The 14,379-nt window shown below is 38.6% G+C and overlaps 1 protein-coding gene across 3 annotated transcripts in view; it reads right to left on the minus strand.

Annotated features, from left to right (window-relative positions):
• LARGE1 (LARGE xylosyl- and glucuronyltransferase 1) overlaps window positions 1-14,379 on the minus strand; it is a 1,302,608-nt gene that overhangs the window by 204,592 nt on the left and 1,083,637 nt on the right. For all 3 annotated transcript variants that reach the window (XM_053718971.1, XM_053718973.1, XM_053718970.1), the window contains 2 exons: window positions 7,112-7,224; window positions 3,292-3,417 (listed from right to left, as the gene is read on the minus strand). In XM_053718971.1, the coding sequence (XP_053574946.1) occupies window positions 3,292-3,417; window positions 7,112-7,224 (239 nt within the window). The remainder of the gene's footprint in view (window positions 1-3,291; window positions 3,418-7,111; window positions 7,225-14,379) is intronic.

Consider the following 14,379-nt stretch of genomic DNA (forward strand, 5'->3'; position numbering starts at 1 on the left):
CCACGTGTCTGAACAGCCACAAGCCAGAACAAACCTAACAGGACCAGCCTGCACTCAGGGTGCTAACCGGCAAGCTGCATAAATCCTACCTCAGAGGGGAAGAAAGGAAAACAGACATTTTTAACATAGGACTAACATGTCCAAAACAACCTCCGAAGAAGTAATAAAGAGTATCGATCCCAGAAGTTTCCCGAGGCGATAACAATAACAACAACAAAATAAAAGACATCCTATCAGATACAAACAAAATATAAGGCAACCGGAAGGTTAATGCCCAAGAAGACGCAGGCCTACCCACCAGCCAAACGGAGCCCTAATCTTCCATAAACTGGGAAAGATCTCAAGAAATAACAATCAGGAGATTACATCATCCCCACATGTCTAATGAGGTGCACCATTTGGATTAGCAGACTGAAAATCCCTGTATCCGAGGGTCATTTAATAACTGAAAAACATGTCTGAGCAATACGCGAAGATGCGCAATCCTGTAACGAAAGGCACAACACTCAGGGACAGCTACACCCACAGGGAACTGTAGAGGCCCTCCCCAAGGCGGAAGACCCGGGACAATAAGGCACGAGCACATTTGCAAATAAACGCCTGGACTCTGCAGACGAATAATCGCCAACATTATGTGGGAGCGGAAAAGTGCTGCAACCTCCGGGGGGAACAAGCCACCCTGCATGGAGGAATAATCATAAACTGGGTTACCCATGTAGAAGTATGGTTTGGTAGGGAACTTGCCTCTCGGAGGATCGGACCCCCAGAGGCTAAGCTGTCCCTTGATTCCCCAAGCCCGAGGAACAATGCGCTCTCATATGGCATATGGAACATAACTGGTTGACATGTGTCAATGAGGCCAATCTGAATTCGTCACCAGACACAGAATCTGAATCTGAAATTAAAATAGTCTCAGTATCAGAGTCCTCCATAACTAGATAGAGGATATAAAATATGGACTAAAGTAGTAAAATTAAAACGGCACCTTACACCCACAATGGCTGGGGCACTCACCACCTCCTATGACCAGACTCCTGCGGACTAGAATTTTTCCTTCGCCACACAGTCGGGAATGCGGAAATAGAAGACGGAGCGTAACCACGCCCGACCACACGGTGAACCGTACAGTCCAGAAAAAGCGCGCCCAACCAAAAGGTTGCGTCCCATCCAAAGGCCTCAATGCTCCAAACCACAAGCCCAGTAAACATCACACATAAGCAGGTTGAATCACATAACAAACATGATTATAACCCCTCATGTTCAATAACCAGGAGATATTAACCCTTGATTCCAAGATACTAAAGGAGACTCATTAACCTTATGTTAAGTTAGACCCGCAAGGTGGTAGCCTCTCGGGAAAACATTTGTATTACAGTACATTCATGAAGAAAGTAAAATGAAACAATCTTACTGGAATCTATGCCGTGGAACAGGAACACGGCCCTTCGAATGTGACGGATAGTAGCATCGCCTCCGTCATGGACTTGAGAGAAGAAAACAGGCAGCAGAGCAAAGTTCGACAACGCCGATTGCTTGATGAGCTGTTAACATGAGTCGGGATGGTTTCGCAGAAAGACTCTCCCTGCATCTCCGGACTCTAACTTTCATCCAAGCCCTCACTGAGAGACTGACAGGATTACTTGCCGAAGAGTACTACCCTCCATAAGAAATAAAATACATTCTGACACTTCTCTGCCAACCTCCTGGGACGAAAGGCAAAGAATGACTGGGGGATGAGGGGAGTGGGAGGAGTATTTAAGCCTTTGGCTGGGGTGTCTTTGCCTCCTCCTGGTGGCCAGGTTCTTATTTCCCAAAAGTAATTAATGCAGCTGTGGACTCTTTCCATTTAAGAAGAAAACAGGGTGAGTTGGCCCCATTAGGGGCATAGTAAATCAGCCCCATTCGGGGCATAATAAAACTGCCACATAGTGTCCTCCAGATAATACTGGGTTCATTATCCTCCTTTAGGGAGCTGAACAGTTTGATTGATAGGGTAATCCAATCTTGGTATCATGTGCATAGAACTGTTCTTTCAGACAGTCCCCTGAACCGAGCTTGCCGCTTGAGGTGTATAAGGACTGTTGATTCCATTGCAATAAAGGCTAACAATGATGAAGACACATACAGTTTCCATCCACTTTCAAGGCTGAGTTTGTTAACTACTTGGCGTACTATCGCACCACAGGACTTTGTTTTGTTTGCTAAAATAGATGGTCGGCTGTCGAGGGGACACTATGTGCAGAATTATATAAGATTATTTTGTGGGTTTACTGGCCCTTTAAGATAATGCAATGTTCGTCACATAGCAGAATATGTTCTATTTATTCATAAATAAATATTTCTATCTGCTGTGTTTTTTGGTAAAATATATATACCTATATATATAGGGAGGAAGAGGATAGTGTCCCCGAAATGTCACATGGATTAAAAGTCAAAGTTTAAAAAACTAGCGATTGCCTCACTTCATTACTTCATACATATATATATATATATATATATATATATAAGAATATCAATTTAAAAATACTTAGAACATATTCCCCTAGCATTAGAATGTGAAATGTTTACATTAAACACATAGTTAAACACTTTGATAAATATGAATACTGCATAAATATGATTTTACGTGTTTTCAGCTACTTGACAGCAAAGGGCTCCAATGCACTTACATATACATATACATATTTAGCTATGTCTATGTACGTATCTCTATGTTAAAGCCATTTGCATGCCTTAGACCTCATATTTTTGAGCCCTTATAACGTTTTATTGCAATTTTTTAAAATGAATTTTTATTAGACAGTGTTATGGTGAGTGTAACTGCACTTTTAAATGTATTTTTGTATGTGTTTTGTACAACTTTTTAGTTGAGTGTAACAGTTAACCATAGCTCTGAAGTTGAGCTATTGCGGCACACATTAAATTAAATTCCGCTTGAGCAAAAACATTTACTTTCAACCTGTAATACGTGTGCTACTTCCGACGTGCGCAAAGAGCCGCAATAAACCCCTTTTTACTTGTGCGCCACTCGTAATCTAGCCTTAAAATGCATAACTTCAATAGATCAAGACAAATAGGACTGTACAATAATAATGAACTACATGTAAATGTATAGGGCTCCAATTACCAAGCAGCGATTGCGGCTTCGAAGGCCTGCCATTTTAGGCTTGTAGTGGTCAGCGGGCATGTCCGCCCAACATTTAATAAATGGAGCCCATTATCTCTAGAATCAATACAGATTTAAATTGATTTCTGCATAGAACATGACAAAAAAGCCCCCCGATACCGTACCTTCAGATCAGAGACATCTCGGTAGCATTGCTCAGAGCGGGTGTGATCTGATAGCTGCACGTTCCAGAAACATGGAAGCTGATGCACCAGGAAAGGGTTTTGCTTGATGACAGCATTGAAAATATCCTAGGAAGAGACAGAGAAGTCAGCTTGCTGCATGCTGAGGCGTCAACATCACTAGTATTTATTTGTTATGCTACTGCAATGAAAGATACTTTGATGTATCTATGCTGCACCTGGGGGTCAGCCCAAGCAAGTCACATTTGCTGTATTCCTGAATAACCTTTACTAGAAACATAGCAGAACATAAGAGAATTGCTGAACAAAGACTGAGGAACCTGACAGGGTCAGTAAACGGTCTTCAATAAATGTAGTGGGTGTTTTTATTGTACATTTACTGGAAGAGAGCAACAGAGCACAGAATTAGAGCGATGTTTACATAATAGAGTGATAGGCAAATTCACACAGCAAAAGTTTAACTATGAAACGGTCTCTAAGGGCAACAGGTTTCAAAGACAAAATTATTTTAGATATTTCAGTCAATCTACTTCATATTCTGTGAGTGAAATGTACACTGGTTGCTTCAACAGTTTATTTCTAAAAGTCAGTACCTGAACACACTCTTATCTTTATTAAAGGGACATTACAGACATAGCATATACCAGCAATTAAGTACTGCATTGTAAAAGTAATGCTTTAAAGTCATTTTACACTGTCATTTAGTTACCACACTTGAAGAGCCTGGTGGAATCCATGTTCCTGGTCTCCTTACATAGAGACATCTAAGGATATTAAAGTGAAGGTAAACTTTGATGAATGAAAGCCGTTTTTTAAAAATACTATTAAAAACAGGGGCACTTTCATTCATCAAAGTTTACAAAGCAGCCGTTTTGATTAAAAACTTACCTTTGTTTTTTTTCACAGCCAGAGCAGCTTCCCCCACCCGGAGAGCCTCTCTTCACACGTCATCAATGACTAATCCAGCTTCCTCCAATCATGGCTTTCCCCCTAGGGTAGTCATTGCCTGAGGCCATGCCGTGAATGGAGGAAGCTGGATTAGTCATTGATGATGTGTGAAGAGAGGCTCTCCGGGTGGGGGAAGCTGCTCTTGCTGTGAAAAAAACAAAGGTAAGTTTTTAATCAAAATGGCTGCCTTCTAAACTTTGATGAATGAAAGTGCCCCTGTTTTTAATAGTATTTTTTTTTTAAAAACGGGCTTTCATTCATTAAAGTTTACCTTCACTTTAACTTGTGCTCTGACCTAAGCACTGTGTATGATATCTTGTGTAAATGTCCAGTATTTACAACAATGTATAACATAGTTACAAACATTGTTTCAAACACTGGTGCAATATTGTATCTCTATGGTGCATCTATCTATCTATCTTTCTATCTATCTATTAGCAATTTTTATTCGTTCTCTTGCTATCTTTATTTTAAAAGCAAGAATGTAAGCTTAGGAGCCGTTCCATTTTTGGTTCAGCACCTGGGTTGTGCTTGCTGATTGGTAGCTAAACAATTATGTCCTAGATTACAAGCGCAGCGCTATTGATAGAGCAGGGTGCAGGCTACTCTAGGATCAGCACAATATGAGTATACTAAAACAAAGTGAATATTTTCTTTGTTTTGTTTTTTTAAATAGCAATACTTCACAACTTCACATGCCTATGCGCTTTACTTAGAAGAAAATTTTACTTTTATTTTTAAATATATATCTATATATAACTATATATACAATATATAGATATTTATAGCTCTATATATTGTATATAGATATATATATTTCATTTATACATACACTGTATATATAGATAGATAGATTAAAATTAAATATAACATTTTCTTATTAGAGAACATAGGTATTTGAAATATTTCTTAAAGCAGCTTCAGCTTTTGTGCTGTTTTCCTACCGCAAATTTAGGTTATCGCTTAACCCTTTGAGTGCTAATGACGGCTCTGAGCCGTCTCAGAGTTTCCCACTCTGGTGCTAATGACAGCTCAGAGCCATCACTATCACTCTACCACCTTGAGGGAGATCAGGGGGCCCCCACCCGCTCCTACCCCGGTGATCATGCCTGTAGAGTGACAGGCATCGCCGGGGGTTCCCGTTTTGCATGGTGACGTCATGCGCAATAAAGTGATGACGTCACCGTGCAACTTTATTTATACTTAACAATGTTAAGTATAGGAACAGGGGGCATGCTGCTTAGAAGCCTGTATCTCAGGTATCTAAGCAGCTACAGACCCCCAAGGCCCACCATTGGAAAGATAATCACCTAACCTTTCCAACAGACTTGGGGGTCTGAAAAAAAAAAAGTTAAAACATTTTTGTTCAAAAAAAAAAAACCTTTAAAAATCTTAGCACCCAGGTGGGAAAGTGCTTAGCACTCAAAGGGTTAAATTAATGCCAGAAGAGGCTTTTGTAGTGTGTCTCATAGAAGTCAATGATGAAAGGGAGAACCGACCTCCAGATTTTAGTGTGCCTGAGGCTTTCACTTGTGCGTTAACGTTTTACTTTCAACTTGTAATTCGAACCCAAGAATAGTAGAGCTACTGATTAAACGTCAGCACTGTTAGCGCTCAATAAAGCTAATATTTTGCACTCCACTTGTAATCTCTGCCTATATATTTTTCCTGCGGTTTTTAATAGTTTAAAGTTTTGTTTTGATTACATCACTGGCTGAAGTGTGGGAGATAATTTGTTTAGATATTTAATTAAAGATCATAAGTTAAAGACCCTATCTTATTTGGTTAGGTAAATTTAACCAATACTAATTCTCGGCCATCTTGACTTGAGCATATCTTCTGTATATCTTAACAACTATATATTGTCCAAGAGTTTTTTTAATGATTTGAATAAAGTTTTTTTTTATTTCAATTACATCAATGGATGAACTGTGGAAGATTGTTTATTAAGAGATTTCATTATGAATCATAACAGAGAGCAATATTAAGTCTCATAATAATTAATGAATATACAATACATTTTGAATACATTTCAGATACATATGGCTCAGTGTAGCCAATTCTGGCCATGAAGCTCTTTATTATGCATATCATTTTCTATCTTGAAAATAAGTTCACATTAAAGGATTACTTTCTGTTACAATTTTTAAGCCAAACAACTAACATATTAAAGTTAATAAACATTAATTAAAATCTACTGACCTATATTTTATCCAAAACAAAGTTTCATAACGTTATAAAAGTTACATCTTTTATTCCCCGATGATGTCACGTTATCCTGCCCACTATTTTCAGCACTGAGTGTTCAAAATACTTAAACCAATGAAATTGTGTTTAAAGCGCCATTTTGAAACCTAGGTATTGTAAACGGATTGGTACAGAGCAAAGGATACCCACGGAGTGAGTTTGGAAAACAATTAAATTTGCAGACAAGATTTCTGATATATGGTAGAGATATGTTAATGAAATGCTATTGATAAAAAGCGTATTTGGGGTAGTTAGTTAGTAACAGGCATAGAAAATATTTTCTTACAGTGGCCCTTTAAATATTTACTTTTACTTAATGCTCTTACGGTGTTATCTAAACCAAACACTGAATATAACTTTCACAGCAAAATATTAGAGGTTATATGAATTGCAAGGCTTGAGACTTGAATACAAACCTTTTTTTTAGCCAAGCGCCACATCCTATATGAAACCATTTGCCTGAATGGTGTGTGTTTGGTGCTGAAAAAGCTGTAATCAATTCAATTATTCATTAAAGTTATCAAATTAGCACGAGTGTTATCATTTCTTTCTGTGAAGATAATTAGTTATATATAACAAATATTTACATATTATTATGCTCATTTACCTGATCAGCAAGGGAGGTAGATAACATGCTCATGAGTTCCCGCTCAGCTGTGAGACGCCACATTTGCTCCCACTTCATTTTCCGCAATTTATCCAGAAGCAGTAAGATCACACCTGGAGAAGGACACAAGGACATAAGTTATTAATGAGGAGTCAGCCCAGACACTTGCAATCTTAAAAAATTCCCACAACCTATTGTGTTTTTTAAGGTAAACTGAAGAAGCTACTAAATATCTGAGCAAATCAAAGAGACTGGACATTTTAAAACTTAAATAATCATTTTAAAAACAAGCGTTACAAAGTAGCATTCCTCTTAACGAGCAGAGTCTGGTTCTTCAAAGGTGGAATCAAGTGATCCTGCAGCAGAATCAAGTGATCTGGAGGGATAAATGAAGAAAGGGAGAAAGAAAAGCACAAAAGGGCTCTTGATTTGGAAGAATTCTAAAAAATAAAATGAGAAGTAAACGTAATGAATCTGTATGGATTTAAATTATAGAAGAACTACCATTGGTGCAGCAGGTGCAGTTGCAACAGGTTCCAAGTCCTGGGGGCCCATAGGAGCCAGTCTATACATAATTGTGTGCCATTATATGTGTATAGCTATCTGTCGCCATTATACTGTCCAGCATACTCATATTTATACAGATCAGTGTATTCATTAGGGTATCGAGTAAAGAAACTCACATCATTATAAAGCACAGTGTGCATGCTCATCATCAGTGTGTATGTATGTCTGTATATATATATATATATAGTGACGTGCAGTGAGGTCAGAGGCTGGTGAGGCACTAGATATGATACACCGGAGAAACACATGTAAAGAGGGCCGCAAGTATATATAGTATAGTATAGCAAGTATATTATATATATATAAGTCAAAATCATTATAAAGAGAAGTATGTATATTATTACTATTACCTATTACTGAGTTACTTTTTGAATTTGAGAAGACAATTTTGGGAAATAGCTTTCTTGATAGGCAAATTACTGATATTGCTGGATGACTGAATGATTCCGTTTTAGTTTCTACCAAACATTTTCTATAACAAAAGCAAAACTTCTTCTAAGCAGCGGTTAAGGTGATAATATTACATGCTCTAATTTGTTAGAGCATTTTATTACTAGCGACGCTTCTATGTGCTTAACTTCTGCAAATGGGGTTAAACACTTAGTTAAAGAACAGCTCGGTTGCCGCAGAGCACTGTAGGTCCTGAGTGGAAACTGCTGATGATCTAATCAGCAGTGCTAATCGCACAACTAGGTCATAAGAAAAGAATAGAAACTTGCATGTTTATCAAGGTGATTCAGAAAGCTAAGTAGTGCAATAAAAAATAAATAATTCAGCATTTCTGAAAACAAACAAAAAACTGAGCATTTCCATTAGAATTAACAACATGGAGACAAGTACGAGCAGATGCCAGTCTGGCTTATTCTGCGTTTGGCAGCAAAAGTTTACTCTTGTCTTCTTGCAACTTAGTTAGACAAGAGAATCATCTCTTTCAAATAAATGGTCACGTGACCCTCTGGTTATAATGTGAAAAAGGCATTTACATATCACAATGGAGATAGATTAATAAGAGGGTTGGCTGAAACTGATCTCTCTCAAAGCCAAATAAATCCACACACCCACATTTGAATGCAGGGTAAAGTGGCCCTCTATAGGAGTCTTCATCAATTCCAATTGGGACCAACTTAAAGAGATACTCTGCACTGAAAGTGTCTGTCAGCAGCATCTAAACATGTAGTTATGTTTTGCCTGACAAAAAATAAGTAAAGCTGTTTACATTTAAAGTGCTCATCTGCTTATAGGTAATCTCTTCTAATTACAAGGGAGTATTAGCTGGAATTACTTACACCTAGATTTAGAGTTTTGCGTTAGAAGGGGTGCGTTAGCTACGCATGCTTTTTTTCCCCCGCACCTTTTAAATACCGCTGGTATTTAGAGTTCACAGAAGGGCTGCGTTAGGCTCCAAAAAGGGAGCGTAGAGCATATTTACCGCCACTGCAACTCTAAATACCAGCGGTGCTTACGGACGCGGCCAGCTTCAAAAACGTGCTCGTACACGATTCCCCCATAGGAAACAATGGGGCCATTTGAGCTGAAAAAAACCTAACACCTGCAAAAAGGCAGCGTTCAGCTCCTAACGCAGCCCCATTGTTTCCTATGGGGAAACACTTCCTATGTCTGCACCTAACACCCTAACATGAACCCCGAGTCTAAACACCCCTAACCTTACACTTATTAACCCCTAATCTGCCAACCCCGCTATCGCTGACCCCTGCATTTTATTATTAACCCCTAATCTGCCGCTCCGTACACCGCCGCAACCTACATTATCCCTATGTACCCCTAATCTGCTGCCCCTAACACCGCCGACCCCTATATTATATTTATTAACCCCTAATCTGCCGCCCCCAACGTCGCCGCCACCTACCTACAATTATTAACCCCTATTCTGCCGACCGGACCTCACCGCTACTCTAATAAATGTATTAACCCCTAAAGCTAAGTCTAACCCTAACACCCCCCTAAGTTAAATATAATTTTTATCTAACGAAATAAATTAACTCTTATTAAATAAATTATTCCTATTTAAATCTAAATACTTACCTGTAAAATAAACCCTAATATAGCTACAATATAAAATATAATTATATTGTAGATATTTTAGGATTAATATTTATTTTACAGGTAACTTTGTATTTATTTTAACCAGGTACAATAGCTATTAAATAGTTAATAACTATTTAATAGCTACCTAGTTAAAATAATTACAAAATTACCTGTAAAATAAATCCTAACCTAAGTTACAATTAAACCTAACACTACACTATCAATAAATTAATTACAAAGAAATACCTACAAATAAATACAATTAAATAAACTAACTAAAGTACAAAAAATAAAAAAAGAACTAAGTTACAAAAAATATAAAAATAATTTACAAACATTATAAAAAGATTACAACAATTTTAAGCTAATTACACCTACTCTAAGCCCCCTAATAAAATAACAAAGCCACCCAAAATAAAAAAAATGCCCTATCCTATTCTAAAATAAAAATAGAAAAGCTCTTTTACCTTACCAGCCCTTAAAAGGGCCTTTTGCGGGGCATGCCCCAAAGAATTCTGCTCTTTTGCTTGTAAAAAAAAAATACAATACCCCCCCCAACATTACAACCCACCACCCACATACCCCTAATCTAACCCAAACCCCCCTTAAATAAACATAACACTAAGCCCCTGAAGATCTTCCTACCTTGTCTTCACCACGCCGGGTATCACCGATCTGTCCAGAGGAGGCTCTGAAGTCTTCATCCAAGACCAAGCGGGGGCTGAAGAGGTCCATCATCGGGCTGAAGAGGTCCATCATCCAGCTGAAGTCTTGATCCAAGCGGGGGCTGAAGAGATCCATCATCCGGCTGAAGTCTTCTATCAAGCGGCATCTTCAATCTTCTTTCTTCCGGATCCATCTTCATCCCGCCGACGCGGAACATCCATCCTGGCCAACGACTTCCCGACGAATGACGGTTCCTTTAAGGGACGTCATCCAAGATGGCGTCCCTTGAATTCCGATTGGCTGATAGGATTCTATCAGCCAATCGGAATTAAGGTAGGAAAATTCTGATTGGCTGATGGAATCAGCCAATCAGATTCAAGTTTAATCCGATTGGCTGATCCAATCAGCCAATCAGATTGAGCTCGCATTCTATTGGCTGTTCCGACGTTAGAAAGATCCCATTGAAAAGATAGGATACGCAAATGGCGTAAGGGGATCTGCGGTATGGAAAAGTTGCGGCTGCAAAGTAAGAATTAGACCCTTTCCAGACTGACTCTAAATACCTGGAGCCCCTAACGCTGGTTTTGACGGCTAACGCAGAACTCTAAATCTAGGAGTTATTAAGCAATGAACAACTACTTGGAATATATGCCTTATTCTTAGGGTTGTTAGGTGTCCACTATTTAATTAAACACTACAGTATTTTAACAGACTGGCAGCAAAATCTGCAGAAAATATTAGATACTTATATGTCTTTTAAAGGGACACTGAGCCCAAATGTTTTCTTTCGTGATTCAGATAGAGTATGCAATTTTAAGCAACTTTCTCATTTACTCCTATTATCAATTGTTCTTCATTCTCTTGCTATCTTTATTTGAAAATCAAGAATGTAACTTTAGAAGCCGGCTCATTTTTGATGCACAGCCTGGGTTGTGCTTGCTGATTGGACAGTACCAATAAACAAGTGCCGTCCAGTGTCTGAACCAAAATTTGTCTGGTTCCTCAGCTTAGATGCCTTCTTTTTCAAATAAAGATAGCAAGAGAGCAAAGAAAAATTGATAATAGGAGTAAATTAGTTGGTGCTCTACAAATAACCGATAATAATAATAATAAATTAGAAAGTTGCTTAAAATTGCATGCTCTATCTGAACCATGAAAGAAAAAAAATGGGTTCAGTGTCCCTTTAAGTTACTATATTGTTTAAAGGCTGCCTAGGCTTTCATTATTATTATTATTATCATCAGTTATTTGCTTAGCACTAACAGGTTCTGCAGCGATAAAGACGTGGGTCTAATATGCAAGGTGACAGTTATGGAAGACCTGCTAATAGTTTCACTGTTGTAAATCATCTCTCATGAAGGTAATCTACAAAGCAGCTAGGCTCCTAGGCTTAGATGCTAAGGGAGTTCAAGGGGATAGCTAAAAGAGGAGAGGGACTAAGATAGGAAAATGTTAGTGTAAGTATAATAGAGTCCTTAAGGAGTGCTTGAATGTTTGAAAGCTAGGGGGGAGATGTGTAGCGCAAGGCAGATAGTTCCACAAAATAGGGGCCAGTCTGGAGAAGTCTTGTAGATGGGAATGGGAGGAGGTAACAAGAGAGGAGGAGAAAAGAAGGTCATGAGCAGACCGAAGGGGACTGGAGAGTATCTGTAGACTAGGTTGGAGATATAGGATGGAACAGTGTTATTGAGAGCTTTAAAAGTTAGAGTCAGGATTTTATGTTTTATTCTGGAGGTTAGAGAAAGCCAGTGAAAGGACAGGCAGATAGGTGCAGCAGATGAGGAGCAACGTGTAAGGAAGCCTGGCAGAGGCATTTATTATGGATTTTAAGGGAGATACATGGCAGTTAGGGAGGCCGAAGAGGATGGAGTTGCAATAGTCAAGGCGGGAAATGATGAGAGAGTGGATTAAAGTCTTAGTTGTGTCTTGTGTGAGGAAGTAGCAAATTTTGGAGATGTTTTTAAGGTGGAGGTGGAAAGAATTGGCCAAAGACTGAATGTGGGGAGTGAAAGAGAGATCTGAGTCAAGTGTGACCCCAAGACAACGGGCATGCAGGGTTGGGGTAATGATGTTATTATTAACAGTTAGAGAGAGTTGGGGGGTAGGGATTTTGGAATAAGGAGGGAAAATAAGCAGCTCAGTTTTTAAGAGATTTAGCTTAAGGTAGTGAGAGGACATCCAGGATGAAATTTCAGAAAGACAGTTAGTGACACAAGTTAGTAAGGAAAGGGAAAGGTCTGGTGCAGAGATGTAGATTCAGATATTATCAGCATACAAATGGTATTGAAACCCATGGGACTGTATTAAGTAACCTAAGGATGATGTATAAATTGAGAAGAGGAGACCAAGGACAGAGCCTTGTGGTACCCCAACAGAAAGTGGTAAAGAGTTAGAGAATGTGTCAGAGAAGGTAACACTAAAGGTCAGGTTAGACAGGTAAGAAGAGAGCCACGAGAGAGCTGTGTCACAGATGCCAAAGGATTGGAGGGTTTAGAGCAAGAGAGTGTGGTCAACCATGTCAAAGGCTGCAGACAAATCAAGAAGGATTAACAAAAAAAGTGGCCTAATTAGGTCATTAGTAACCTTAAAGGGACATTATACAATCATTTTTTCTTTGCATAAATGTTTTGTAGATGATTTATTTATATAGCCCATAAAGTTTTTTTTTTTTTTTAAATGTATAGTTTTGCTTATTTTTAAAGAACATTGCACTGATTTTCAGACTCCTAACCAAGCCCCAAAGTTTTATGAGAATACCATCAGCTACCTAATCCAGCTTGCTCCTGTTTGTGTAAAGGGTCTTTTCATATGCAAAAGACGGGGGAGTGTCCTTTTTCCCACTTGCAGTGGGATTTCCAGCTACATTTTCAACAGAGCTAAACTGAGAGCTTCTAAGTAAGTTTTTTTAATTGAAAAGATTTTTATTGAATTTTCCTTCTTAATTACATAACAAAGTAGATGCAAATGTTACATCAACATAACTTGAAACACATTGAGGTATATCTCGGCAGGTCGGCATGTCATATAAACATCAATATATTTTACCGTACAGTTCAGGTCACATTGTAAACCAATACTCATTAAGCAATAAGTACTCTCAGAAACTTAGGTTGTTAACTAACAACTCTGGCTTCAGAAAACATAATCCATGGTTCCCAGACAGAAAAACTGTTCTTCAGTGTCAAGCATGTTAGCTGCATTATTACTCATTTGGTAGTAGTAACCAATCTTATTTAGAATAATCTGAAAGTTAGGGATCTCAACTTTCCAATACTGGGCTATTGTTAATCTTACTATAGTAAAGATGGTAAAAATAAACTTGTTTTGTGCCCTATTAAACCCTGGAATAGGCTCATGCAGAAGGGCTTGACAGGCCGACACTCTTAAAGTGCGTCCAAAAATGTTGCCAAATAGACTAAAGGTTTGTGACCAGATATTTGCTACCCGTGGGCAGTCCCACCACATGTGCGAATAAGTACCTAGCTCATCACACCCTCTTAGACATTTTCTACTACCTATCTCCAATTTATGTAATCTCGAGGGGTGAAAATACCAACGAAAAGCAGTCTTCATGTAATTTTCTTTTAAATGAGCGCATATGGAGAAGGAGGGTCCCCTAAACACAACCTCATTCCATTTTTCTAAAGACCAATTAAATTTAAATTCTTCTTCACACTTTTGCATAAAGGGAAGCTTATGGGTCATTGGTGGAGAGTTAAAAATGGCATACAGTCCAGTAATGGTCCCTCTCATTCTCTGTCCGGCTAAGCAAATTTGCTCTAAGTATGTGGTGTTCCCTTTGTATGAGTTACCTATCACTTCGCAGACTCTTGCCTTCAACTGAAGATATTGATACCAACTGGGTCTATCCTGTTCATTAAGGCTAGCATATGTGTGTTAAAGTCCATAAAGTTCTGTCCCCTTAAGGTGTCAGCTATTCTGTACAGCCCCCTATTGGCCCACTTATTCTGAAGCCCCATGTCAAGTGT

Source organism: Bombina bombina, chromosome 6 (assembly GCF_027579735.1).
Source record: "Bombina bombina isolate aBomBom1 chromosome 6, aBomBom1.pri, whole genome shotgun sequence".
Lineage (NCBI taxonomy): Eukaryota > Metazoa > Chordata > Amphibia > Anura > Bombinatoridae > Bombina > Bombina bombina.